General features: G+C 40.1%; 1 protein-coding gene across 2 annotated transcripts in view; it reads left to right on the top strand.

Moving 5' to 3' along the window:
* TMTC1 (transmembrane O-mannosyltransferase targeting cadherins 1) overlaps nucleotides 1–27526 on the top strand; it is a 278435-nt gene that overhangs the window by 153540 nt on the left and 97369 nt on the right. For both annotated transcript variants that reach the window (XM_047866166.1, XM_047866165.1), the window contains exon 9: nucleotides 24583–24704. In XM_047866166.1, coding sequence (XP_047722122.1) covers nucleotides 24583–24704 — 122 coding nt within the window. The remainder of the gene's footprint in view (nucleotides 1–24582; nucleotides 24705–27526) is intronic.

Genomic DNA, 27526 nt, shown 5'->3' with positions numbered 1-27526 from the left:
GAACTCACGGACCGCGAGATCGTGACCTGGCTGAAGTCGGACGCTTAACCGACTGCTCCACCCAGGCGCCCCCATTACTTTGTTTAAAGGCATCCTAGTGGGTAAGAAGAGATACATCTTTATGGTTTTGATTTGAATTTCTTTAATGGCCAATGATGAACATCTTTTCATGTGCTTTTCATTGGCCATCTGTGTATCTTTGGAGATATATCTATGCAAGTCCTTTGCTTGTTTTTCACTTGGGTTGTCTTTTTGTTGTTGAGTTGTAAGAGTTCTTTATATATTTAGGATATTAAATCCCCAACAGCTAAATGATCTGCAAATATTTTCTCCCATTCTCTAGATTGTCTTTTCACAGTCTCAGTAGTGTCCTTTAATGCACACAAGTTTTTAATAAAGTCCAATTTCTTTTCTTTTTTTTCCTTCTCCCTCTCCATCTCCCTCTCCCTCTCTCTCTCTCTCTCCCCTTCTTCCTCTCCCTCCCCCTTCTTCTTCTCCTTCTTCTTCTCCTCCTCCTCCTCCTCCTTCTCCTCCTTCCCATCCTTCTCTTCCTTCTCCTTGTTACTGATTGCTTTTGTTGTCAAACCTAAGAATCCGTTGCCAAAGCTGAGGTCATGAAGATTTATGACTCTATTTAATATAAGAATTTTATAGTTTTAGCTCTTATATTTGGGTCCTTGATCCCTTTTGAGTTAATTTTTTTATATGTAGTGGGATGGGAATTGAGCTTCATTTTTTTTGCTGGTAGCTATCCACTTATCTCTGCAAGAAACTCTTTTCCCCCCAAACACCTTACCTAAAGTAATCTACTTCCTAATCATTTTGTAAATCAAGTTGATAAAGCAAATATGGTATGAATAGCTATCCTCAAGAAACTCTAGCATGCCAATTAGTTACATAAACTTGAGCTCAAATTTCACCTTCTTGGTAAGGCCTACCATATGTACTCTATTTAAAATGCAATCATATACCCTCCACTCTTCTCTCTTTTAACTTTTTTCTTCACTATACTTCCAATTTCTAAAATGCTGTATAACTTTGTTATTTTATGTAACGTCTCTTTCCAACTCGAACGTAAGCCCCATGAGGACAGAGATTTTTTTTTTCTCTTTTGTTCACTGCCACATTTCTAGCATCAAGAGCTTGCCACATCCAATATTTATCACCTAAATTTTCTTGTTTTTGCTCAGTATATATCATCTAAATGAATAAAACTATAAAGAGTTAGCAACTCTGTTCAATTATATTTTGGAATGCAGAACTTTTTTTTAAAGGCTATAAAAGGACCACACACAATATGAGTATGAACTGTTTGGGGTCATGATGAGGTTTGTTTTATTAGAATCTGGCCTTAGCTCATAGTTTGACATGCCTGCCATATTGTTATTGATGTACAGGAGAAAATGTAGTAGAGCACTGGCTTGGTCAGTAAGGGTTTTCTCCCAACTGATTAAAGGTAGTATTGAGTATTCGTAGGCTGTCATCTTGGTCAGGTGTATTAAATATGAACCTCCATGATGACAGTGGACCCCACACACAGGCGAGCCTTGGCCCTCTCGAGAGTGTCTTTGATAACAAAATGAATGAATGGAAACTTCTTTGGAAGGCTATTAATCCTTTTCTTTCATGGAATTTGTTCCAAAATCCCTTTAATGCATCAGGAAAAAAAATTAGCAAAGCATTCCAGCTGTGGAAATAGTAAGACTTAGCTCTTTGATGGTGGCTTTCATCTTGAAAGTTCTTTGCAAACATTAACTGAAGCTTCTAGCAATTCTTGGAGGCCACTACACTTTGTACATTTTCTTCTTTCATAGTTCATACACAGAGGTTTAGCATCTAGCTCATATTTGTGCTCTGTTATTGATCTGCTTACACACTAGAAAGTCTTAAAAGTCAAATTCTTATGCCAGTTAGTAAATAACCTCTTAAAATGGGGATAATGCTAGTTTTTCGATGTGGTGATCAGTTACTAAGGACATGATCTTCAGAGCTCTGACTCCAAGACAATAAACAGTAGGATTAAGCTTTTATGAAAATAGAAGTCCTGTTTTATGGATGTTTTCCTGTGCTAAAAGAAAACAATGGATAAAATGTTTGTAATAATGGCACCAAAAGAAACACGGCTTTTTCCATCCAGAGTATTCCCAAGTGATATGTGTATTGCATCTCTACGTGGCAGAGGTTGAAATTATTTTCAGTGTCCTTAAATTTTGAGGTAGTGAGGCCATATAATATATTACTGGTGTGTGTGGCAGGGGCGGGGGAAACATTGGATAAAGAGGCCTAGACATTGAGTCCAGGAAATCGTGGACATTTTTTTTTTGTTTGTTTAATTTTTACCTCTAATTCTCAATTGTACAACAGACACCCTGGCTTGTACTCAGGGAGAATATTTTCTTTTTTTTTTTTTTAACGTTTATTTATTTTTGAGACAGAGAGAGACAAAGCATGAACGGGGGAGGGTCAGAGAGAGGGAGACACAGAATCTGAAACAGGCTCCAGGCTCTGAGCGGTCAGCACAGAGCCCGATGCGGGGCTTGAACCCACAAACTGTGAGATCGTGACCTGACCTGAAGTCAGACGCTTAGCCGACTGAGCCACCCAGGCGCCCCAGGGAGAATATTTTCTATTTAGCTTCACAACTTTAATTCTCTTAATGTTGATTGAGTGACTGTTAGTTAGTAGGATTAGAGCAGTAACAGAACAAAGATCTTGTCTACATAGAGATTATATTTAAATACTTAAAATATGCCACTCTTTGCTAGGTGTTGATAAGCATTCTGAATGAGGTCAGGGCTGGTTAGTTAGTTAGTAGGATTAGAGCAGTAACAGAACAAAGATCTTGTCTACATAGAGATTATATTTAAATACTTAAAATATGCCACTCTTTGCTAGGTGTTGATAAGCATTCTGAATGAGGTCAGGGCTGGCGTCGCAGATAAAGTAACATTTGAACAGAGACATGAAGAAAGTAAAGGAGTGAGCCATGTGGCTATTTAGGGAAAAGCATTTCAAATAGAGGGAGAGCAAGTGCCAAGGTCCTGTGGCAGGAAAAGTCCTGGAGTGTTCACAGAACAGCCAATTAAGCTGACATGGGTAGCAAAGAGTGAGCCAAACGTAGAGCCAAATGAAATGATGCCAAAGAGGGGATGGAGTGTGTGTGTGTGTGTGTGTGTGTGTGTGTGTGTGTGTGTAGAGGGGATTCAGCCTCTATCTTTTAAGTCTCTGACTACTTTCTCCTCTCCTGCTGTGCTTCTTCTACTTGGCCTGTGGCTATGTTGACAGTCAGGTGGGTTTTGTCTGGTTTTCTTCTTCTGTCATCCTACTTGGTTGTTAACCAGTGTTCTGGAGGAGGGGGGCGTAATCTATCCTGTTACGGTTATATTGACACTTATTTGATGATTTTAATCATTGATTTTACAAAGCTAAAAATTAACACTTGTAATGAATAAAACAGCAGGTGTGTTACTTCCTAATCCCCACCCACCCTGCTCCCCAATCCCACCCTCTACAGGCCTTCTTTGAACATTTTGTTCTTGTACATTTTTACACTTGCTGAAAACAAAAACAAATTCTTTATTCAAGTAAGTTAAGTCATATGCCATTACAGATTGCAGACTCTTCCAGGCCACCTCCACACGCAGTCGGGAGTATTCCTGCAGGAAGCAGCTCGAAGAGTAGATGGTCGACTTCTGACACACTCTTGTCTACGACTGAGTGGGAGGGCTAGGACACAGAAGCTAAAGCTAAGCTTTCTTTCTGTAGCAATAACAGCAGGATGAATTTAGAGATTGTTTCTAATCTGCTCTGATTTCATGGCAGTACATATTTCACTGTACTCAAGGAGTAGATTATTATTTATCATAAAAGAATATACTTGGCATCTTTGCAAATTTAAATGTAGAATTTGCCGTATTCTGTGCTTCCCCTCCATCTCCGCCTCCCATTCACACCCTTTATTCACCAAAAATGCATTTGAACTTCCATTACATGATGTACAGAACAATCTACAAATTCATTATTGCATTGAATTCTTTTTAACAGTGAACTTTAAAGTGAACTAATTTGCTCTTACTCTTTGTGTTGAAGGTAATCACTCTGTTGGGAAGTATGTATAGTAGAGAAAGAGTGTTTAAACCATGAAGGCTTATTATTCTATTCTTTTTTTTAATGAATAGTGACTGTTTATGCACCAGGAGAACCATAGGCTGAAAATGCACCTAGGTTTTTCATTATTCCTCTTACAGACTATATGTTAGACTGTTGACTTGCAATAGTGATATATATCTGGAAAGCAGCCCGTGTAATTTGGATTATTTAAAGGAATCAATACTGTTGGTCCTACTCTTTAAAGTTGCCCTTTTCCCCTGCTCTCTAATGTGATTTCCCTGCATTACAGAGGAAATATCACTAAATCATATTTAAGAGTAATTTATTTGTTATTGATTCTTCATTACATTCTCACAGGGTGTCTAGACATTTTAAGCTATTTTAAATATCTTTTATAATCTTGTGGCAGACTTGTAAGAGTAAAACCTGAAGAAAAAAGAGAGAATTTAGTGATACCTGACTTTCCCATAATGACCTCAACCATGAGATGCCTTTAAGAATGGACATTAGGCAGTGGAGGTCCCCTCTTCCAGGTATGTGGCTTTCAGGGCTGTGTTTTCGTTTATTTGTTTTGTTTGTTTCATTTTTAGTAGAGGTCACAGTTTTTGTCCCAGTCTGTCTATTCCCAGTCTTACACATCATTCCCTTGCAACCAACATAAATCATAGGCCATATCTCTGAGTCCTGGAAAACAAGTAAAATTCCTTTTTAAAAAAATTTTTTTTGATATTTATTTTTTTGAGAGAGAGAGCAAGCGAGCTCAAGCGGGGGAGGGGAAGAGAGAGACAGAGACACAGAATCTGAAGCAGGCTCTAGACTCTGAGTCATCAGCACAGAGCCTGATGCGGGGCTCGAACTCATGAACAGTGAGATCATGACCTGAGCCAAAGTCAACCACTTAACTGACTGAGCCATCCAGGGGCCTCAAAACAAGTCAAATTCTTAAGTCTACATGGGGACAAACCTATAGCCTGGCCAGTGGAGGTGACCTCCAGTGACAGCTTGGTAGAAATGGGGGGGCATCTCTTCATCTACAGAGGTGGCTATGTTTATCTTGGGGACCATCCTTCATGCCTGTCCCCCAGCCTTGCCCTTGATTAACCTCTGTGCTAGTCTGTATCACAGCCTCCATCAACATTCTCAATAACATAACAGATAGATATCCAATGGACAAACAGATTGTGAGCCTTAGATCTTTCATTGAAATGCCCACACATCTCAACAAAGAGGTAAGATTAGAATAAGAACCGCTGTTGGAGAGTGATTATTCACTCATTGACATTCTTACCTTTTTTCAGAAAGAACTGAAGCAGCTTATAATTACAGTACAGTGGAGTAGACCAGGAGATGGAAAAACTGTTGTGTGCTTGTGTGTGAAAAGAACTGAATTGTAAATATTAGGAGCTTCACTGTCCATCACAACTATTCACCTCTGCCACTGTGGACTGTACCACCACAGACCCATGCAGCTGAACTGAACAAGCTTTCAGATTTCTGGATATTATTTTGCATTTAGTTCAGCCGGATAATAGGCTAAATTATCATGGTGCATGGGTCACTGTGGAACAACTCTTTTAAATTCCAGAATAGCCATTATGAAACCTGGTAAAATAAGCATCTTGTTTTAATATGCCAAGTGGTAAAATAAAATTGAACTTGAGGAATGAAGATTGCATTTAATGGTGAATGGCTCTGAGCCATGGTTGATTTTTTTTTTTTTTCCCTTCTGGCCTACAGTTCTCTTTTCTGTTCTCATTTTCTGCAGACTACCATGTTCTCCATCCTTTTCTATCCTCAATTCATGAAAATCCTCTTCATACTATTATAGATCCAGTTTTTCTAGCCCATTTACTACCCATCCAGTTTGTCCTGCTTTGGGACCATTGCAATCACTGAAAGGAATCGTAATGATATCTTGACATGGTCCATCTGTCCCTGACCACCAGTACCGTGGGAGTAGCCATTGTCTGGGGTGTCTCTCTATCTCACATTTGACCAGATCAGTCGATCCAGCTTTTTGTCACTGCTCTCAGCTGGCTTTTCCACCTGCCACTGTTTTACCCATGATGATAGCATCTTACTCCTTAGTGGCATAGTTTTTCAGGTCAGTGGCTATAGTCAACTTTGGCCCCTTAGGCCATACTCCAAAGCTGAAATTTTTGTTTATATCATTTTTCTGATTAAAATGTGAACATAAGCTTCTTGCTTCATCAGATGTAGTGTTGAAATTAGAAAAGTTAGATTTGCACCTCACTGTAAGACGGAAATACTGAAAGATCCATTGCAGCTGCCTTTTTTCCACATCCTTTTTTTTTTAATCTTTATTTTTGAGAGAGAGAGAGAGAGAGAGAGAGAGAGAGAGAGGCAGAGTGTGAGTAGGGGAGGAACAGAGAGAGAGGTGGACACAGAATCTGAAGTGTTCTCCAGGCTCTGAGCTGTCAGCACAGAGCCCGACACGGGCCTCAAACTCACGAACTGCGAAATCATGACCTGAGCCAAAGTCAGACGCTCAACGGACTGAGCCACCCAGGCGCCCCTTTCCACATCCTTTTATGTCATCACTTTGCTGTATGTGATACAAATTCTGACTTCTGTTCCGTCTCTTAATTTCTGTTTGATAGTCTACTTGCAATTCATGACTGTCATCCTCAAATGGGAGCCAATCCCTTTCATATTGGAGGCAGCCCAAGTATGCACATGGGAGAAAGCTGCTCTGAGTTCTAGATCAAGGGTTTCTGAGACTGGGAGGAGGAAGTCTGGAGTAGAGTGATTAGCGGCCAGGCTCTCTACTGACCAACTGGGTGGGCTCACCTCATCCAGCCATGTTCCTACATTATGGTGTAGGGTCCTTGTGTAGTTAACCGGGGCATGCCACATAAGATATTCAGCACAGTGGCAAGCACATGGGAAACCCAGAATACCTCTCAGCTGTCCTTGTAGTCCTTGTCATCGTCATCGTCATCATCACCACCACCATCATGAAATTGTCACAGATTAAAGTCAGAAGCGCAATTAGGTCTCTCATCTTTATTTGTAAGAATAATCATAAAAACTAAAACCAAAAACCAAATAAACATAATCCAGCTGGACTTTTTGATTCTGTATATTTCAATATACAGTCATGCTTTTCATGATAAAAAAAATACTTGTAACGCTACTGAAGATTAATCTCCCACCACCCCCACCCCCCACCCACCAAACCTCGTTTTATCCCCCATCCTGTGTAACAGAGATTAAATTCTTGACCTAAGAGCTAATGGTAGTAACATACTACTTTTTAATGCTTCAGCATATTTTGGAATTTGTAAGTAGGTACGTTGAAATGTAACAGAAGGGCAGAATCCTAACATAAAACAACTCTTAGTAAAAATAATAATAATAATAATAATAATAAATGAATGTTTATTAAGGGAAGAAAATAGTGGCAAATATCACTGACCTATTTGTAAGTGAATATTGGAGTTATCATCTAAACATCCAAACTATAGAGATAGTGTAGATGTCCTTAAAGGTTTTTGAGAGTTTAGCAAAAGGATATAAGAAAGAAATCATTTTCTTTTATTGTTGCTGTTCTTCAAACCTTTTCCTGTCATTGCTGGATTTCTCCATTCCATTCGGTGGTGACCATTGGAGTAAAATAGACACTAGAAATGCACCTTTTTATTCAGTGGCTACTTAAAAATCAGAGGCCATTGAGCAAAGTCTTCCCCAGGCATTCCTTTCTGTCCATTATTAATAAGTCATGTGTGAAGTCGTTCTCCTTGTACAGGATCGGAACCTTATACGAATCCTTCTTTCTCATGTTCTATGTAATGTACCTGGGGTGCTCTGCTTGGCTTTTGATCTAGGCCTGGCAGGAGTTTTTCCACATCATTAAATAATTTGTTTTATTCTTTGCCTTCACCAGGCAATTATGTTTTCACAAGCCACACTCTTTAATAAGAAAATGGCTTACCTACCCTTTTGATGTTTATACCTCAGTTGGAAGAGTCACTGGATTTATTAATGGAAGCGTTAGATAGTTGCATAATGGAAAAAGGAGTTTTCAAGCATCAGTAACAGCTGTAGTTCTTTTTCTTGAATGTATGCTTTATGATTCTTGGCAAGATCTCATAGTTGATGTTATTATAGGCTTTTACTCAGAATAATTGACACCTTTTGAGTGATAATCTTAACACTTCAAATTTTTTTTTAATTAAAAAATTTTTTTAAGTAGGCTCTACACCCAACGTGGGGCTCAAACTCACAACCCTGAGACTGGGTTGCATGCTCTACTGACTAAGCCAACCAGGCACCCCTATAATCTTAACACTTTTTTAACATGTTAATTTCCCTTAATGATTCATACTCTCATAAAAGCAACTTGTTTCTACTAAGCCTTGCAATGCTTCTGATTGTTTTAAACTTTTACCAAGGTCAAAAGACAGTTTTGTAACTCCTAGAGTCATTCTGTCCTTTCTATTTCCATTCAGGACATGAAATTTCTATTTAAAGGAGCATCGTTTTGTAAGGAAACCATGAAATGTGTAATTAGGACTCTCAGAGATAAAAGGAGCTACAAGTCCCTGTGAACAGAAGGTCCGTTGGAATTTGCCATTGTATTGGAAAATACAAAGGAGACTGAAGTGATTGATTGCCACATTCTTTTTTTTAATATGAAATTTTATTGTCAAATTGGTTTCCATACAACACCCAGTGCTCATCCCAACAGATGCCCTCCTCAATGCCCATTACTCACATTCTTTAGGTAGTTCACTATCAGTACAATGCCAATAAAGCTTATAAAGTGGTGACAAACACAGCCTGGGGAGAGTAACCCCTTCCCTTCCCATAAACCTAGGAATACTTATTTTAACATATGCTTTGCCTAAAGAGGCAGCACAGAATACCAGAAAGCAAGCATATTTGTAATATGAGCTTAAATGTTTATATATTTATGTTGTTGTACATTAAAATGTTGGTGGCAAGGTCTTCAATCTTCTTTTTGAGTCTAATAAACATAAATGAAGTAATGTACATGGTACCTGTTGTCGTTCAGGAAGGAAGTGCTATCTATACAAGTGCATTTCCACACGGATGTCTCAAAGTCAACATTCCAAAATTTAACTCCTGAACTTGCCTATTCATTGCTTCCCTAACAATGTTTGCCATCTCAGTGCATTCTACTAGTTGCCCAAGCCAAAATTCTTGAGGTTTCGTCGTTTCTTCTGTGTGTCTGTCTCTCCAGTATCAGATCCAATCTGTCAATAAATACTGGCAACCATATTTTCACAATACATCTGGAAGTTGGCCACTTCTCTCCACCCTCACTGCTGCCATCCTGGTCCAAACCACCACCATCTGTCACCTGGGTTATTGCCAGAACTGCTTCACTGGTCTTCCCTACTTCTACCCTTATGCTCCTGGTCCAGACTTTCTCAACACAGTGAGTGACCAGATGATTCTTTAAAAATGTGAATCAGAGCCTGTCCCTCTTATGCTTAAAATCTTTCAGTGGCTCTTTATTGCTCTTAAAGTAAAAATCATAACCTTTATAACAGCTCTAAAGGTTCTGTGTGCTCTGGCCCCACCTCATCATCTCTCTTGTTCCTTCCCGAACTCTTTTGCTATGAAGTGAATTTTATGGACTCCTTTAACTCTTGCAAGCCTTTGCTTGGTTGCCAGCTTCTCAATGAGGAATGCCCTCACCACCATGTTTAGAATCGCAACCCACTTCTTGCCCACCACATATTGCACACACCCTTTATCAGGCTCTCTTGCTCTCTTTTTTTTTTCCCTCTCTGGAAGGGCAGGGATTTTTTTTTTTTTTTTTGTCTGTTTTGCCAACTGACACATTCCAAAGAACCTAGAATAGTGCCTGAAAAATAACCAGGAGATAGAAGTAATTGCTGAATTCTTGAAGCGACTGCTTATAAGCACGATGCCCAAAGAGATTCTAAAAGAGGCAGCAACAGTGTGTATTTGTTGAATGATTGAATAATCAGTGACCATGTTTAACCAAGAGCACCATTGCTGAGGATGGGAAAGTTTTCAAGGATTTTTGACAAGGCAAATGAATTGGGGGAAGTGTCCAATAGTAGCCCTGATGCTCCTGCGCTTTCTGTGTCTCTCAGAGGAGGAGGTCAGGAGGTGAGTTGCATGATGACTCACAGTGAGCAGCCAAGTATGTAGCTATGAGATAGAAATGGAAACTGGTCTCAAAAGCCAACAAAGCGTTTAGAGATAGGCAGAACAAATTTGTAGGGAATATGTAGATGCAGGAAGGTGCATTCACAGAGGAAAAGCCTAGAGGAAAACAGCGAGACAGAATATTAGATATTTAACTTACTGACCACTCCCTGGTTCCAAACAATATGCTGAATTTGGAGCATAAAGATAGAGTAAAACCCAGTAGCTGCTTGAAGAACTCAGTTTTCTTTATTCCCATTCCATCCTCCACCTCTGAGAGAATTATTCTTCTAAATACAGATATGATCTAAACATGCCTCTGAGCTGCCGAGAAACCTTTCTGCTCTCAAGACTTACCCTGGTTAGAGCCAGGTGGATGACTTAATAAATTTCTTTAAATATATAGTGTTTTTTTCCACTCAGAAAATGGCAGTCGGCTATTCTACATCTACCAAAAATGAGTAGCAAAAAAATGTGTCTTGACTGTAGCATAAAGGCCACAGCTGAGATTCAGGGAAAATTTTCTGTTTGCAGACAGCGAGATAGTTTTTGGTACTGCTTATAAAAACTCCAAAGGCAAAAACTTTCCTTTTAACTCCATGCTACATGATCGGTTTATACCACCATTTTTCAAAATAGCATCGTCCAGGTCATTAAGTAAGGTTACTCTAAATAAAGATTCTGCATTTCAGAAGCACTAGGTTTTAAAAAGTTAAACATAGTTCTCTGCTGGAGGACTTCAAAAAGCCTTGACTGTGCTCTAAGCCTTTTGAGTTTCCAAATGTGGGGTACAGTGAATGGCATTTCCCAAATTTATTTGAATTTGCTAGCCTTATTAGGGACCTCAAGTGTCAGTGTTCTTGTAATATTCTTTGGGAAGTGTTGACTTAAATATTTAAGGATAGGTGGATGAGTGAACTTTTAAGAGTCCATTTGTGGGCAGTGTTTGAACATTTTTTTTATTTTTGCCTTATTTGTACTTTCAAAAACAATAGCCACCACCACCATAGCATCATCAAAAGAGTTTTCCTGTTTATTATCCCTTTAGGAGTCAATACCACCTGAAAAAATAATTTCTTTGAAACCATTTCTTTGAGAGTTAGGGTTTACAACCAGTCAACGGCACGTGAAATAAGAGATCGGTGGAATCTTGGCTTTCACTGTATTGAGGCTGTAATTTGAAATGCGTATGTGGGCATTTGATACAACAGTGACTGTGACTGATGAGGGATGAGAGACACTACAAGGCTATCCATAAAATTTTACAGTTTGGGGAAGCAAGTATCACCTCGATTCGTTGGTATGTTAAGTGGCAGTTTCAAAGGTAAGACCAAAGTGACACCACATATATCTCTCCACATGTGGTTTTTCTTGTATCTGGAGAAAGTGAAAAATTCTGTCTGCTTAGGCATTGATTTACAAGAAGCCACCTGAGACAGTGCTGTGTGTCTTCCCTGAGTAGTTCTTGCCTCAGAATATGGTTCCTTTCATGGGTGGTCCTTGTAGGAGAGCTGGCGGACAAAGGACTTCCTTGAGCTCTAGGACAAGCCAGTGTGTGTGACTGTTTCCTAATAAATGGTTGCACTTTTGGCAGAATTTTCTCTAAAACTTGCATTCATTTTTGTATCCTGTCCGGGTCTAATCACCAGAGGCCACCAGTATTTACAAATGGACTTGGCGACTTGAAATGGCCAAATTGGCTTCATCAGTTTGTGACTCGGGACTCTGGCATTTGGTATTAAAAAGTGATTAATTAGGAAGAACGTTTATTAATGTCAGGCTCTCTGGCATTGCCTTGAAAATTCTCTCCACTACAGTGTACCACAGTCTCTTTTGATTTGGGTGGCTTTGGCAGTGAACTCTAGTTTTTTGCCTATTACACATTTAGGTCCTCACAATGACGGTGTTTTCACGTGGGAATAATTCCAGGCCAGGGCTTGTTGGAGGGAAACTTGTATTCTTTGTGTTTTTTGTCTAAAACATTTTTCCTATTACCTTGTAAGAATTAACCAAGGAGAAAAAATGGCTCCTAATTAGTGATTATGTGGTCAAATTCTTTAATTTTTTTGTTAAGCCTCATATAGATATATTAAACTGCTTCTCCCATATATACTTCGGAGATTTATGTTGTTGTTGCTGTTTGGTGGAAAGCAGTCCTAATGAAACAATAATAATAGGCATCTGAATTTCTGAACTTGGAATTACAAGTACACATCTTCCTCAACTTACAATAAATAGAGTTGCATCCCGATAAACCTGTTACAAGTTGAAAATATAGGTCGAAATATATCTAACACACCTAACCCATTGGACATCACAGCATAGCCTCACCCACCTTAGGCAGGCTCAGAACACAGAACATAGCCTACAGTTGGGCAAAATCACCTAACTCAAAGCCTATTTTATAATGAAGCATTGAATATCTCCTGTAACGTATTGAGTACTATACTGAAAGTGAAAGGATGGTTATGTGGGTGCAGAATGGTTGTCAGTGGATCAGTGGCTTACCTTTGTGGCTGACCAGGAGCTGTAGCTCTGTGCTCAGTATCACAGAGAAGACCATACCGTGTATTATGTATTACCAATACCGTGTATTGGTAGCCCGGGAACTGATCCAGATGCAAAATTCAAGGAACGGTTTCTACTGAATGCCTATCACTTTCACATTATCGTAAAGTCTAGAATGGTAAGTGGAACCATCCGAAGTCAGGGTCCGTCTATATTTAAAACTATTTTAAAACACAGGCTTTGTTTCTATCCTTCATTGCTTTTATGAGTCTATTAAATTTGTCCTTTTAAGCTGTGGTAGGTCGGCTGTTTGAATGCATAGTTAGGGATGAGGGAAGAGCATTATTTAATCATGCCGGTTGCTTGGAAAAAGCTTTTCAATGACTTCTGATGAAACAAAATGATCCATCCAGCTTTTATCACTAAATGTTTCAGAAGCAGGAAGTGGGTCTTATCCAGTCAGATACCACCACATATTTTGCTTATAGAAGATATTTTGATTTGGGGATGACTACCTTGATGGATAAGCAGATTCAAATCCACTTCTTAATAGTAGTTCCTCTAAGAACTCAATTATACAAGTAAATCTTACTTTCTTGTTGTTTTTATCTGCTAAGAGAGAAGCCTTCTAAATTTCTTATTACTCCATATTTTATAAACTTGAAGCAAGCCGAATATTTCTCTGTAATTTGTTTGATAAAGTATGGTGAGTTATTTTAAGAAATGCTGCTCTAAAATATTTGCATCTTTATTGTGTGAAACTGTGGGATTTTTGTGGTTTCCTCTTATTTATTTTAGATTGCAGAGGGAAGGTCTGTCTCCTCTGTGACATTCCCAAGTGAGTAGGTGAATCATACTTTTTAGTGAGCGTGACTCACTGTGTGAAAAAGTAAAACACCTTGTCTTTTTCTTAACTAAAAAATAAGTCTATGGCATCCTGCTTTGGAAGATTTTGGCAGAGGAACATCTCCTTAACAGAAGTATTTGAGCAGTAGCTATAGGTAGAAAACTACTTCCGCCCAGTTCGGCCCAGCATATGTACTTGCCTAGGAACAAAACTATTTATTTGTTTAATTTTAGAGAGTGGGAGAGAGAGCACATGTGTGGGGGAGGGGCAGGGAGAGAGAGAGAGAGAGGGAGAGGGAGAGGGAAGGAGAGGGAGAGAGAGAATCTCAAGCAGGCTTCATGCTCATCTTGGAGACTAATGTGGGGCTCGATCCTATGACCCTGGGAACATGACCTGAGCTGAAATCAAGAGTTGGATGCCTCACTGACAAACCACCCAGCAGCCCCAGAACAAAGCAATTTATGAAAACGCTTCTAATTGATTCTGTGTTTCTGTTTGCTCACACAAGTGAATTCATCAACGCGAATTGAAACAGGTGAAATTCACTCCTGACTTTACTTGCTTGGCTAAATCCATCCTGGTCCCTAACCGAATCCTCACTGAGGGGAGGTTTCATTGTTCCTGTTTCCCTCCCACATCGGGTCACCCTATGGAGTTGCCCAGGATTCTGGGGAGTTACTTGTGTCATCTCCATTTTGCCAGCCAGAGCTGGACATAGAGAACATGACAGGAGACCAGGGCCTCCAGGCATCATACTCTCTCTCTCTTCCCCACTTTGTCTGGGCAGGCTCCAGGCACAAGACTGAGCTTCTGTTGATATTTCTGTCTTTGCTTTGCACAGGTATCTTGTCTAGTGCATCAGTGACCCTCCTCTGGGCAGGGGTGTCTGATGGCGATTCAGGTTCCTCTCCCCCTTCTCCTTCCTCCTCAGCGAGCTTCGATCTCAACACATATAAACACACACCCCGAAGAGCAACACCACTGGTGATTTTCCAAATCCTGATTTTTATTTATATATATAAATATATATAATGTGATAACCACTTACTCTTATAACATATTATATATAATATATAATATATTTTAACATATTATATAATATATATTATATATAATATACAACATATTATAACATATATTATAATTATAATATATAAGTATATATTAAGTATATATATTATAATATATAAGTATATATTATATATATAAGTATATATTATATAACTATAATATATAAGAGTAAGTGGTTATCACGTTGTTATATTCCTGGAAGACTTATGCATAAACAGTTCACAGATAAATGGTTGAATATTAAAAATGGAAGCTTAGAGCAGTAACAAGTTACAGAGCATGTATAGATTTAAAATTTAGAAGGCTTGTCCCACTTAGCTGCCCACTTAGTTAATTCATTGTGCCTCTGTGGTCACTAGAATATGAATGTTCTCTTATTTTCCTTACTAAAGAGGGCAGTTTCATTACATTATTTGATTTCTTATGTCAAAATAAACCATTATTTCCCCCTCGAGACTTCTCAAATATAAATTTGACTTACAATTCAGTAACCAAGATCAGTCAAATAAATTATGTCTTATTCTGTTGCAGCCGGTAGACATGGGTATGTCCTTTCTTCCAGAGGCTGGCTGGCAGAACGAGTAGACGGACCGCTTGAAACCATTCATTCAAGCCTAAGACTTGACAGGGAACACGTATTCTGTCCACACATCCTGCTGCATTCCTGGAGATTGCAGAACACTGGCATCTGCATTGATCTGGCAAAGTGAATCAGTGGTGCCTTCTGTCGCAGGCCTCGGGGTATGATTTTTTAGACTACCCTAGCAGTGCCTTACTCGGTCACCTCCAAATTGCAGGGTCTCATCTGCTGTCAGTGTATTTCTGCTGCAAAACCAGAAGGCAGTGAAGGGCTAAAATCCCCCCACACCCCCAACACACACTTTGGATTCCAAAAACCAGTTGGACTCTGGGAGAGAACAGGCTTTAGAGTGACCCAGACCTCAGTTTGAAACCTTGTTTCTCACTAATTGTATCACCTTAGATCTGTCTTAAGGCCTCTGCGCCTCAATTTCCTTATCTATAAAACTGGGGTTAATTACCTGTGTTCAATATGAGCATGCAATTTCAGTGGGGAAATTTCAGCCAAAGGTCTGGCATGTGGTTTGTGCTTGAGAGGTACTTGTTTCCCCCATATCCTCTACCATTTGCAACTTACCAGGTGCCTTCTCATGCCACCGCCACATGTCTCCCCATGGATGATAGCACACAGACCATCATTTCTCGGTGTGACCTTTCATCCCTCTACTGTGGCTTTCTAGTGCCTTTTCCATTTCTGTTCAGAACCACAGATAGAGATGAAGAAAGTTCCTTTCTGTGACTTCTCCCATGTCTCCAAAAATTCTTGTAAATTTTCGTTCTAATCAGGGAAAGCTTTCCTGAACAACATTTTCTAATTTACTTAATTCCTTTTTAACTCCTTAGTAATGCGTGATGAAGTGGATGGCAGTTTTTTGCACTAGACCGATATTTACCGATCGTGCCTCTTCTAAAGTGCCTTTGAAAAGATTTTTGCTTTTACTTTCCTTTAAACATTTAAAACACATGTATGCAGAGCGTGCCATCCATTTCCCAATAATGTTATGAATTAGTTTATCCTCAATTAGAGTAAGGTAATCTGAGAGTTTCACCCTTCCACCTGATTTAACTTTGAAACGTGCTTGTGTGCTCTTGTGAGATAAGGAATTTCAATCTCAGGAACTAGTGTTGGCAAGGAGGTTCGGACTGTTGATTAAAAACAAATCAGACCAAAAACGGCGCAGAAAAACGAAGTTCAGAACCAAAGACCAGAAATCGAAAATGTCTGTTTATGAATGCTCTGATTTTAATCTGCCTTCGGCTCTGGTCATTAGTGCATCTGGCAGAGCTTCTTAGCGAAGGAAAGCTTGGCGTGGGGAGACTCAGTGTTTAAATTGGCTCAGAGAAGACACGGAGTGTACAGATCTGCTTTTGTCTCTGAGGGGGTATAATTTCTTCATTCATTTCCCCTTTAACAATTTTTCTCCCTGTGCATTTATGAGTACATTTTAGAGCACATGGAAGTGAGGAAATGACATCCCCAGCTCGAGCCAGCGAGAGTGTGGGTTGGCAGCTATGCCGTTGAGATCCTGAATCTATGCCATTCCCAGCTCAGCTTATCCCGTTGATCTCAGACTAGGAGAGAAACATCACAAGCGGTGTTTTCCATGCCTACATGTGAGGTGTGAGGGGTGTTCAAGTCATGGGAGGACTGTCCTTCAACCTCTCACGGTGCAGCATTGTGGTCTTTAGATCTAACTCAGGGTCCCAGTTGAAGATAGAATCCTAGGGATTTGGCCACTGTGACTGAAGCTCTGAGAATCAGCTTTCAATATTCCTTACTCTCTCTACCTTTAAGACCGCCCCAAGATTCCTCTTGCCTCGTGCATTGTTCTTACGGAGTTTAGATTCTAGGTCTCATCTGAGGTATAGCAAGCGGTCTGCTGTATTGGATATCGCGATAGCAGTAAAAATTCAAAAGTTCCTCTTCAGCTATTGAGAGATTGGTCTCAATCCCATTTGCCAGATAAAAAGCTCTCTCGGGTTGGTATTTGTCTTTCCTGTTTTTATACAACATTTAAAATCTTCCATAATGTCAGTGGTTTAGCCACAGGCTGGAACGTAATGGAAATATAACAATGTAAGGATGGGACCAAGTCAAGAGTGGGCTGGAGGTGTCTCCTGTCAGCTCACAAAAGCCAGAGTTCTGATCCTTCTTTGGCATCCACAGCTCTGCTTCCATCCCTGCAGCCTCCACTCTGAGCCGATCTGTCAGTCAGTATCCCGGCAGGAAGTACATGGCATGGCTAACGGGCTGATTGAAGAGTTTACAAAGGGTCCGTTTGTAGTGATAAACGGACCAACATGCAAAGTGACACCTACTAGATGGCCTAAAGAGGCAAAAGAGAAGACTGCCACCAGAAAGCAAAGGGCTAAGAACTGTAACCACGGAGAGGAACCCCAGGCAGGAGCTATGCCTGAAGATGGGTGAACTGAGCCACTGCCAGACAGAGGTGGAGGAGGGAGGGGCTGTAAAACTCAAAGGCAAACACAGACAAGACTGAACATCAGGTAGACTCGAGGACGACTCAGGCAAAATAAGTTCAAGGTACGATTGTGCAGAGCTCAGACAGAATCCTCTTGCCCCAAACAGCCAAGCTCTGTCTTTCTTCTTCTCACTTGACACTTCCCATTCTGGTCTCAAAATCATCCTTTGTGGCTTCTGGGTTAGTGTTTTGGGACCAGTTCTATATTCATTTGATGCAGTCTGTATTATCACCATCCTTGAGAGTGTCTAAGGGCTTTTGTAGATTTAAAGTCCCTGATATTTTAAATAAACCTAAGCCTCCGATTTGCTCAAGTGGAGACTCACCAATCCATTTCCTGTGGACAGCAGAAGTGTTGGGCCACAAAAGAATTGTTACAATGTACAAAAGCCACACAGGGGGAGCCCAGGTTCACAAGTTTTTCAGGAAGAAGATCTGAAGTTGTGTGCAACCTTGAGAAATATTTCTCACAGAAATCATGTAGGAACTCTGGCGTTTGTGCTGATTATGGTTATAGCTATTAGTGAAGGGACCAAAGGTCTAAGACATATATATAACGGTTTACAACAGGGGTAGTGAAACCTCCACAGAGTTGTTATAAGGTTAAATCATTATTTAAACTTGTACAAATTTGGGGGCTCCTGAGTAGTGGCTCAGTCATTTAAGCGTCTGACTTCAGCTCAGGTCATGATCTCACAGTTGGTGGCTTCCAGCCCCGCATCGCGCTCTCTGATGTCAGCGTGGAGCCTGGAGCCTGCTTCGGAACCTCTGTCTCCCTCTCTCTCCGCCCTTCCCTCACTTGTATTCTCTCTCTCAAAACTAAAAATAAACATTAAACTTGAACAAATTCGGATTGGTTGCTGTAGGGTTGCAGTTAGGAAGTCACTTGGCCAGATAATGAGCCTAAGTCAGTGCCCAGCTCCGTAACCGGGAATTTAGGACAAGCCCCTCACAAGATATGAGGCAGTACTACACGGTCACATAAAACAATAGGGGACTCTAATGGATTAAATAACTTGTCTTCTTCAATTAAAAAGAACTTTCACAATGACAGTGATAGTAATATTATTGGATATTTTAATAAGTTAAAGTATTTTAAAAATTAAAATTGAATGTCCGTAAAGTGAAAGATGTCACTTTTCTGGAGCACACAAGTCATATGACCAGGCAAGACAGAGTAGTAATAAGTAGCAGTGAACAGAATCAGAGCAGTGCAGAAGGTGTGCATATATATTTTTTTAATGTTTATTTATATTTGAGAGAGAGAGAGACAGGACGCGAGCAGGGGAGGGCAGAGAGAGAGGGAGACACAGAATCCGAGACAGGCTTCTTCAGACTCTGAGCTGTCAGCACAGAGCCCGACACGGGGTTTGAATCCACGAACCATGAGATCATGACCTGAGCCGAAGTCCGACACTTAATCGACTAAGTCATCCAGCACCCCAAGGTGGGCGTGTACTTTGATTAAAACACCTCAGTACTGTTGGTCAGTACTGCCAGACCCTTACAAGATGCTCTTGGATGCTCAAAGTCTGAGGACTTTTCACCCCAAATTAATGTTGCAAAAACTGTGTTTCAGAGGGTTACCAAAAGTGAAAGATTTCCTTAGCGGGCAGTCCCCGAAATGGCCGTCGGTGTGCTCAAGAACCCTGGCGATGTGTATCCAGCTTTCATCGCTGATCTTTACTATCACAATATATACTTGTTGAATGCCAGTTATGTGTGTGCCAGGTATCTAGGTAACAGATTTAAATGAGATGGTGACTGTCGTCAAGGAATTCATAGTCTAATGGAAGAAGTAGACCCATAAGCAGAAGGAAAAAGGAGGGCATCATAAGTATTCAGCCATCTCGGTTGTCAGCTTGGCAAATGCCTTACTCCTGGGGCCGAAGAGGGGAGCTTGACTGTCATCAGCTTCCCTGAAGATTGATAAATTAGATGCAGACAGCTAGAGCTCAGAGCTGCCAAATACATCTTTAGGACTGAAATATAACTGTGCTACACGTAGAACTAGGAGAACACGCTCTCACCCTAAAGGCACTGTAGCATTTTTCTGTAAACTGTAGAGGTGGGAGAAAATATGATGATGATGATGATGATGATGATAATTACTATGATGAGGGGGCACCTGGCTGCTTCAGTTGGTAGAGGATGCGACTCTTGATTTTGGGGTTTTAAGTTTGAGCCCCACATTGGGTGTAGAGATTACTTAAAAAAATGGGGGCGCCTCGGTGGTTCAGTCAAGTGTCTGACTCTTGATCTCGGCTCAGGTCATGATCTCGCAGTTCGTGAGTTCCAGCCCCATTGGGGCTCTATGCTAACAGCTCAGAAGCTGCTCAGGATTCTCCTTCTCCCTCTCTTCTGCCACTCCCCTCCTTGCATGCGTGCATGTGCTCTCTCTCTCTCTCAAAATTAACATTAACAAAATAAAAAATTAAACTTGAAAAATCTTTTTTAAAAAAATTACCATAATGAGGCCCGTTCTCTGCTTCCCTGGAAGGGGACAGCCTGCAACAGATGTCTGTTTTGAATGGGGCACAAAGGGGTCTTCTTCTCCTGAACGCTCACCCACACCCTGCTGGCCACAGTGCGCCGGTGCGTTTGTGTCCTTATCTGTGACATATGCTTTGAGAACTGAACTGAGAGTGAGAAGGGGAAGAGATAAACAAGAAGCTGCCAGGCTAGGCTACACTTGGATTCTAGAGCGACATTTCCTCTGAGGTCAATTACGGTCCTGAGAAAACCACGGCTCTTGCCTTAGCTGCTTGGTCAGATATGTGGCTGTGCAGATGGCAGTCAGTCAATTCTCTGAGCACCCTAAGAGAGGTGTTGCAAGGTCGTCATCTCTGTGCAGCTCAGGGGCATGCTTCTCCACATTGTCCCAAAGCAGAAAAGAATCAAAGCTAACGTCTGTCATACTGAATCTATCAAACAGTCTTCCTCCAGATGCCATGGGTATCAATATGCTTTCTGTTGTTTTACTGATCATCAAATTAAAGCTCAAAGAAATAAATTTCTGGGGCGCCTGGGTGGCTTGGTCGGTTAAGTGTCTGACTTCGGCTCAGGTCACGATCTCACGGTCCGTGAGTTCGAGCCCTGCATCGGGCTCTGTGCTGACAGCTCAGAGCCTGGAGCCTGTTTCAGATTCTGTGTCTCCCTCTCTCTCTGCCCCTCCCCTGTTCATGCTCTGTCTCTCTCTGTCTCAAAAATAAATAAACGTTAAAAAAATTGTTTTTAATTTAAAAATAAAGAAATAAATTTCTCTGAAGTTGGACGGTTAATTGGACAAATAATGTGTATTATCAATGGCCATATTATTAGCCCTTTTAATCCTGTCTTTTCATGCCCTACTATAATTTGAATAAGTAAATTTCCATTTGCCTCTATTTTAGAAGTGGAATGCACTTTGTGTACTTTGGAAAGTGCCACAGAGTTTCTCTCCCCCCACCCCTCATATTTTGTTTGAGTTTCATCTGAATCTATTAGGCTAAAACAAGCTTTAAATTATTTAGCCAATTTTGTCACATCTGTAATCCAGAAGATACAAAATTGGATTCCCTCCCAGTCTTTTTCATTCTAGGAAATTCAGCCACGTCCATGACATTTTCCCCCAACTTTACAACTTTCTGCTTGGTTGATTGACTTGCAGTTTAAAGAAATACGTTTCTGAATATTTTCTCTCTCTTTTGTCTGAATGCAGAAGAGGCTTAAAGACAAAGGGCATTATGGTCAATTTAATTTGAGAATAAAGAGTTTTTCATGAATATTATTTTTCTTAAGACAAAATAAAATAATAAAACTTTGTTGAGGTTGGGTGCTGTCTTCAATTGAATGTTTTGAAAACAGAAAAGCCCCCTGTAGGACCAGCCCCCCCTACCAGCAGTATGGAGCCGTGGCCTCTGAGCTCACAACTCACACCTCCGATGATGTGGGGTTCCGTTCACTAAGGAATATTCCGGATGATCCAGCCCACTGAGCCATAAGCCTCACGTGTCTCATTTTACAGTCTCGGGGTGAAAGGGCTGACAGACCTGCTCAGGGTGACTCATGGTGTGTTGGTGGCAGGGCCACAACTTGAATCTAGACATCAACTCCTGGACATGGACTTACTTGCTTGTCTTTCTGTCACCCACCAACATGTCTAGTCTTTTCCTTGTTTTGTACATGCTACATCTTCTCCCTGGAGTGTGCCCAGCTGTGACCTGACCTCCCATCCCAACCACAACCACATTTGTCTGCCTCATAAGCATGCATTCCTTTTTTAAATTCAGATCATCACCTCATCAAGATGCTCTGTCTACCCTCTCCCCTTCTCGCATCCAGTTTCTCTCTTGTCCAGTATGTTTATCCATTCGCTGATTTATTCAGCAAATATTTCTAAGCACCCATTAAGTGCCAGGCACTGAGCTAAGCACAGGTCGTGCACCAGTGAACCCAGCCGACCAGCTCCCTGCCCTCATGGCTCACAGTCTGCTGGGGAAGACAGACATTAAAGACAGTAAACACGGAGATAAATGTGTAATTACAGCTGGGATGATGGCCATGAAGGAAATAAAGATGCACTTGGGGCCTGAAGAGCCCAGTGGGGGAACAACGAATACATGGGGTTGTGGGTTTTCAGTGTGCAAGTCAGTCTTTCAGAGGAGGCTAGGGACTCTTCCACTCTCCCCTCTCATCTCCCTGTGCCCAGGAGTCCAGAGCTCTGCAGGGGGTGGGGAGTGTGGTGGGGAAGGTGGTCCTGCCCCCCTGCAGGGCTGGGAGAAGAGTGGGGGGGATAAGAGTTGGGTGTCTGCCATCTCCTGACACCTGCCTCCTCCCAACCTCGGTGCTCCCGAAGCCCTGGGAATTCTGTGAGTAAGGGATACAAGCATGCCCACCACAGTGAGGAGGGCAGCCTTTGCTCAGGCAAGAAGGTGTGATACTGGGGGTGTGGAAGTGATGCCTCCCTCAAGTCCCCAATGGGGACTGTTCTCTGATAACCTTGAAGAGGGCCAGGGAGGTGGCTCATTGCATGTAACACTATCCAGGGACATGGATGATGGCCTAGTTGGAGTTCTGTTTATACTCTTTTCTTCATAATTCTATAGGATTAATAAATAGAGCATACGAAATTCTCTGGAAATTTTTGTGGGACAATATGTGAATTCTTTTGTAAAAAAATATTTCAGCTTTTGACAGGTTTGAAAGAAGTATTCAACTACAGCTAAAAAAACAAAAGTACATCTATAAAAATAGAACACCAGTTCTGTACTCAGTAATTTGCAGGGAGTTCATGAAGGGCACTGGACAAGACACTCATTCTCTGGGATTCATTTTCAATTTTAGCAAGAAATACGTGCTTTTGATGTCACAGGATTCTTATGTTGGTTCTTTTTTAAATTATGTAAACTTTAAGTTCTTGAGACGAAATGTACTTTGTAAACTCAAAGTGTAATCTAAACTAAAAAAATAGGTTGCAGCTTTTAAATATAATGAACTTGCTACTTTCCTCACCCATTTTTTCCCTCGATTTTAGATGTTCCGAGAAAATATAACATCCTGTTGCATCCATTTCAGTTGAAGGCTTGTTACGAGAGCCTTTTTTTCCCTTTCATCTTTTAATTCTAAAGAAGATGGTTCCGCTAGGTTGAAAATTGAGATTGGAACTTATAGAACTGTTAATTATTTAAGAGAAATCGTCTAGATCACATTTATTCGTATGGAATTGCTCTCTAAAATTTTACTACTCTATATGTTATAGTCAGCAAAACAAAGTTCTTAATAAAATCCAGGTGACAGATCTCTCAAGATGTTAAAAATCTTTGTACACTTAAAGCATTGGTAGTTTCTGCTAAGTGGTTTTATTTATATTTTTAAAATTCTTTTATTTAGTATTTTACAGTTATTAAAATAATAGACTGTGAGATGTTTGTGACTATAGTATGCAGAGTTCTATTTGGTTTTCTTAAGCTTTTTAAAAAAGAAAATATAATTTCATCCATATATTAAGTTTTGTTTTAAATAGACCTCCTATAAATGTGTCCATACCATTTATTCATGGAATACAAACTAATTTTTACAGTGTCCATTACAACAAATTATTAGTAACACATATTTTTTTTTTGTTAACTAGAAGTGACAGGAAAGTCTTTACAAGTTAATATACACAATAAATATATATAATATTAGAGAAAGGTGCTTTGTCAATATAATGAATTACTGTAATGATTTTTGATACCAAAAAATTTCATGGAATAAATACTGGCTAAATTGAGTTAAAAATTCCTCAGCTCTAATGATCTCTCATTGGTTCCCTGAATTTTACCATATTTGCATTTAATTTCATTTATGTTAAGCTCCTGGTGAGCTCTGTGTTTAGGTTTTGTGTTTTGTGTTTTTTTGGTTTTTTTTTTTTGTTTTTTTTGTTTTTTTTTTTTTAAATGCATTCTATTTCTGAGAGGACAGTAATGTCCTAGTGAGCTGGATTCTATCAAGCTGCTTTACTCTCTGGAAACCAGTTGCCTGGGGGGAACAGAAATTCTGAAAGGGACCAGAACCAAGAAGTAGGGTTGCTGTAGGGCAGGAGCAGAACAAGGAGTGATGGTCACTGATCGTGTTGTGCAATTATCCGACGTTTCTGGGTGGCAAACGTGCGACGTGCCAGAGGTTTTAGCCTGAGGGTTTTCTCTGACGAATTCAGCACACTGATCAAAAGGTTTACATTGTCTAATGTATTCATGCCTTCAATGAGAACTTGAGAATGAAAGAGATGGTTAAATGCAGACTGGAGTGAAATTTTTTAAAAATTAATTTGTCCTTCACTGTTGTGTGTTTCAGAGACTGGAGCACAAGGAAGTTTTAGTGGGCTTGTTGTTCCTGGTTTTCCCGTTCATTCCAGCCAGCAATCTCTTCTTCAGGGTGGGTTTTGTGGTGGCCGAGAGAGTCCTTTACATGCCTAGGTAATTATTGCTCGTGATTTCCTCTTTGCGAGACCTGCCCTCTGTCTTCAACACGGATAGTTCCAGAGGGACGGTCCTTTGCGCATGTAACAATTAGGTCCTTGTGGAGCGGAGGTGTTTATTAGCTCAGCTTTAACAACAGCCACAGAGAAGTTTGGGGGAGATCAAGTTCGCACGTGTACACCCTAGTTTACAATGTCTTACCTCCAGTTGGAAGCTGGCTGGGTAATATGAAGTATTGAGTATATTCAGGATTTTAGCAGCACTTACCACAACATCTATGTTTCATTAAATGTAATTGTAGTAATTTTCTAGAAATATTTGATTTGCATAAAGTTATTAACTATGGTAAGTAGCATGATTGTAATTAACTTCTATCTTTTTCCTTCTTTCTCTCTGTCTTTGTTCTTTTATTTTAAAAATAGGAACAATCTCAAGAAAACTTGTCCTTGAGAAAAAAATGGTTAAAAATTATAAAGGGTATTCAGCCATGTGTGATTACATAATGCCACTTATCTCTGAATGTTTGAACTGTGCTGCAGCTTGTCTGTTCTCTTGTCTTATTCAAATGTCAGTGTTTCAAGGCCACATCTCTTTTCAGATGTCTGGAAATGTCCCCTAAATGGTTCTGCCATTTATCCATTGTGTAACGTTGAGCAAGATATGAAGCTTTTTTGAACCCAGGCTTTCTCATTTTTATTTTTATATCTTTATTTGTTTTTTAGAGAGAGAGAGAGAGAGAGAGAGAGAGAGAGAGAGAGAGAGAGAGCCCAGGAGAGGGGCAGAGTAGGAGAGAGCATCCCAGGCAGGCTCCTGTATATGGAGCCATATACAGGGCCTTGAGATCACAGCCTGACCCAAAATCTAGAGTCTCACGCTCAGCTGACTGAGCCACCCAGGCACCCTGTCTCATTTTTAAAATAGGGATTTTAATAAACTTCCTAAAATTAAGTAGTATCGTGAATGTTATATAAGAATGAACTTTTGTAAAAGGCAGTATCCTAAACCAAAATTTTATAAGGAAATCATTATTTTATTTATTGGTATTGAATTAGGAATTTTAATTAACTTTACATTTTATTTTAAAAATAATTTAAATATCAATAAAATTTAGTTTCATTAATTGACATTGAGTTAGAAGTTTAAAAATATGTATAATTAGAAATTAATTTCATAATGTTTGATTACTCCCAAACCAAGTGCCTAACAGTTTCTCAAAGTCTTTGCAACTTCTTGTTTTGACTTGGTCAAGGAGAGAGGGCAGTCCTTAATTTTCTTTATGTGTCTTTAATACAATTTGGGAAGGAAATGATTTCTTGAAAAATACTGTTCGTTAGGACAAAAATACAACAAATTCTTTGTATTCTATGTTGCTTTAAGATAACAGGCTTATAAAGCCTTGCCAGTAATAGGGGATGTGAAGGGCAAAGGGGACATCGGTATCTGTTCTGTATGTTTTTGCTTAGACCAGCTGAAACAGGCTTCAGTCAGCTTTTCTCTGTAGTCCTGAGGATTCCAAGTGGAATCTGTGTTCATTCTTCACTTAACAGGCATTCACGGAACACATTTGCAGGCTGTACTGGAATCTGAGGCTACAAAAATAACTGAATTTCAGTTTCTGCCCTCAAAGGGTTTAACTTCGGATAAGCAGTAATTAACATGAATTGTATCAAAACTTCTATTGAACATCTATTTTGTGTCAGTCACTGTGCTAAACATCTTCTACTTTGTCAGTGAATTCACACTGTTTGTGTAGTGGTTCATAGCTCCCCACTGAAGTCAGGGATCCTCTCACCTCTGAAGTATATTGCTTCTCTGCTAGTAACATCTCAGTATGCTTTCTAAGTGAAAAGAAGGAGAAATTCTGAACACAGTAATGTACTTTCAGCTCAACTCCATTTGGTAATTAGGACTTGTACTTTTAAGAGTCCTGTGTTATAAATCCTCAGGAATCTGTGAGTCTGGGTGACAAAGAATTGCATGTGCAGTAAACTTGTCTAATCTAGAGATGAGAGAACAATTTCTGAGGGAATAAAGTACAAGAGTTTTATTTATTTTCTTATTTTATTTTTTTAAATGTTTATTTATTTTGAGAGAGAGAGAGAGGGAGAGAGAGAGAGAGAGAGAGAGCACACTAGCAGGGGAGGAGCAGAGAGAGATAGAGAATCCCGAACAGGCTCTGCACCATCAGCGCAGAGCTGGATGCGGGCTTGATCTCACAAACCAGGAGATCATGACCTGAGCTGAAACCAAGAGTCGGACACTTAACCGACTGAGCCACCCAGGTGCCCCAAGGGCAGGAATTTTAAACGAAAAGTTAAAATGTCATTTTTCTGGAAGAGATCTTTCTTATAAACATTATGGAAGCCCATAGTATTGTTATCAACCGTTTGTGGGGTGTCCTACTTAAATTAAGGGTTCCTCTCACCAAGGTAGGCATATCTCCCTAACGCCTGCAGAATCATGCCTGCTCTGGCTTTTCTTGGGTTGCCATATCTTCAATAGACCTTACTCTGACTTTACTTCTTTTCTTTAAAATAAAGTAGTATCCCTGCCCTTTTCCAGCTAGGACTAAGCTCATTTGGATTAAAATGAAAGTTCTGAATATGAAGAAGACCTCAGTATTTCCAAGAACAAGTGCCCGCCTCTCAGAAACAACCTGGATTTTGCTGCATTTTGCATACCTGGTGCTGGGTCCTCCAAAATCAGTGTCGATAAACTGGTCTTCATTTAAAAGATGACTGTCTTTGTCTTTTCTCCCCAAGTGCCTGCATCTATGCATTGCAGTATTGACATTAAGTCATCATTTTCCAAGGTTTCAG

This window comes from Prionailurus viverrinus, chromosome B4 (assembly GCF_022837055.1).
Source record: "Prionailurus viverrinus isolate Anna chromosome B4, UM_Priviv_1.0, whole genome shotgun sequence".
Taxonomy (NCBI): domain Eukaryota; kingdom Metazoa; phylum Chordata; class Mammalia; order Carnivora; family Felidae; genus Prionailurus; species Prionailurus viverrinus.
This window is presented reverse-complemented; position numbering and strand designations above follow the sequence as displayed.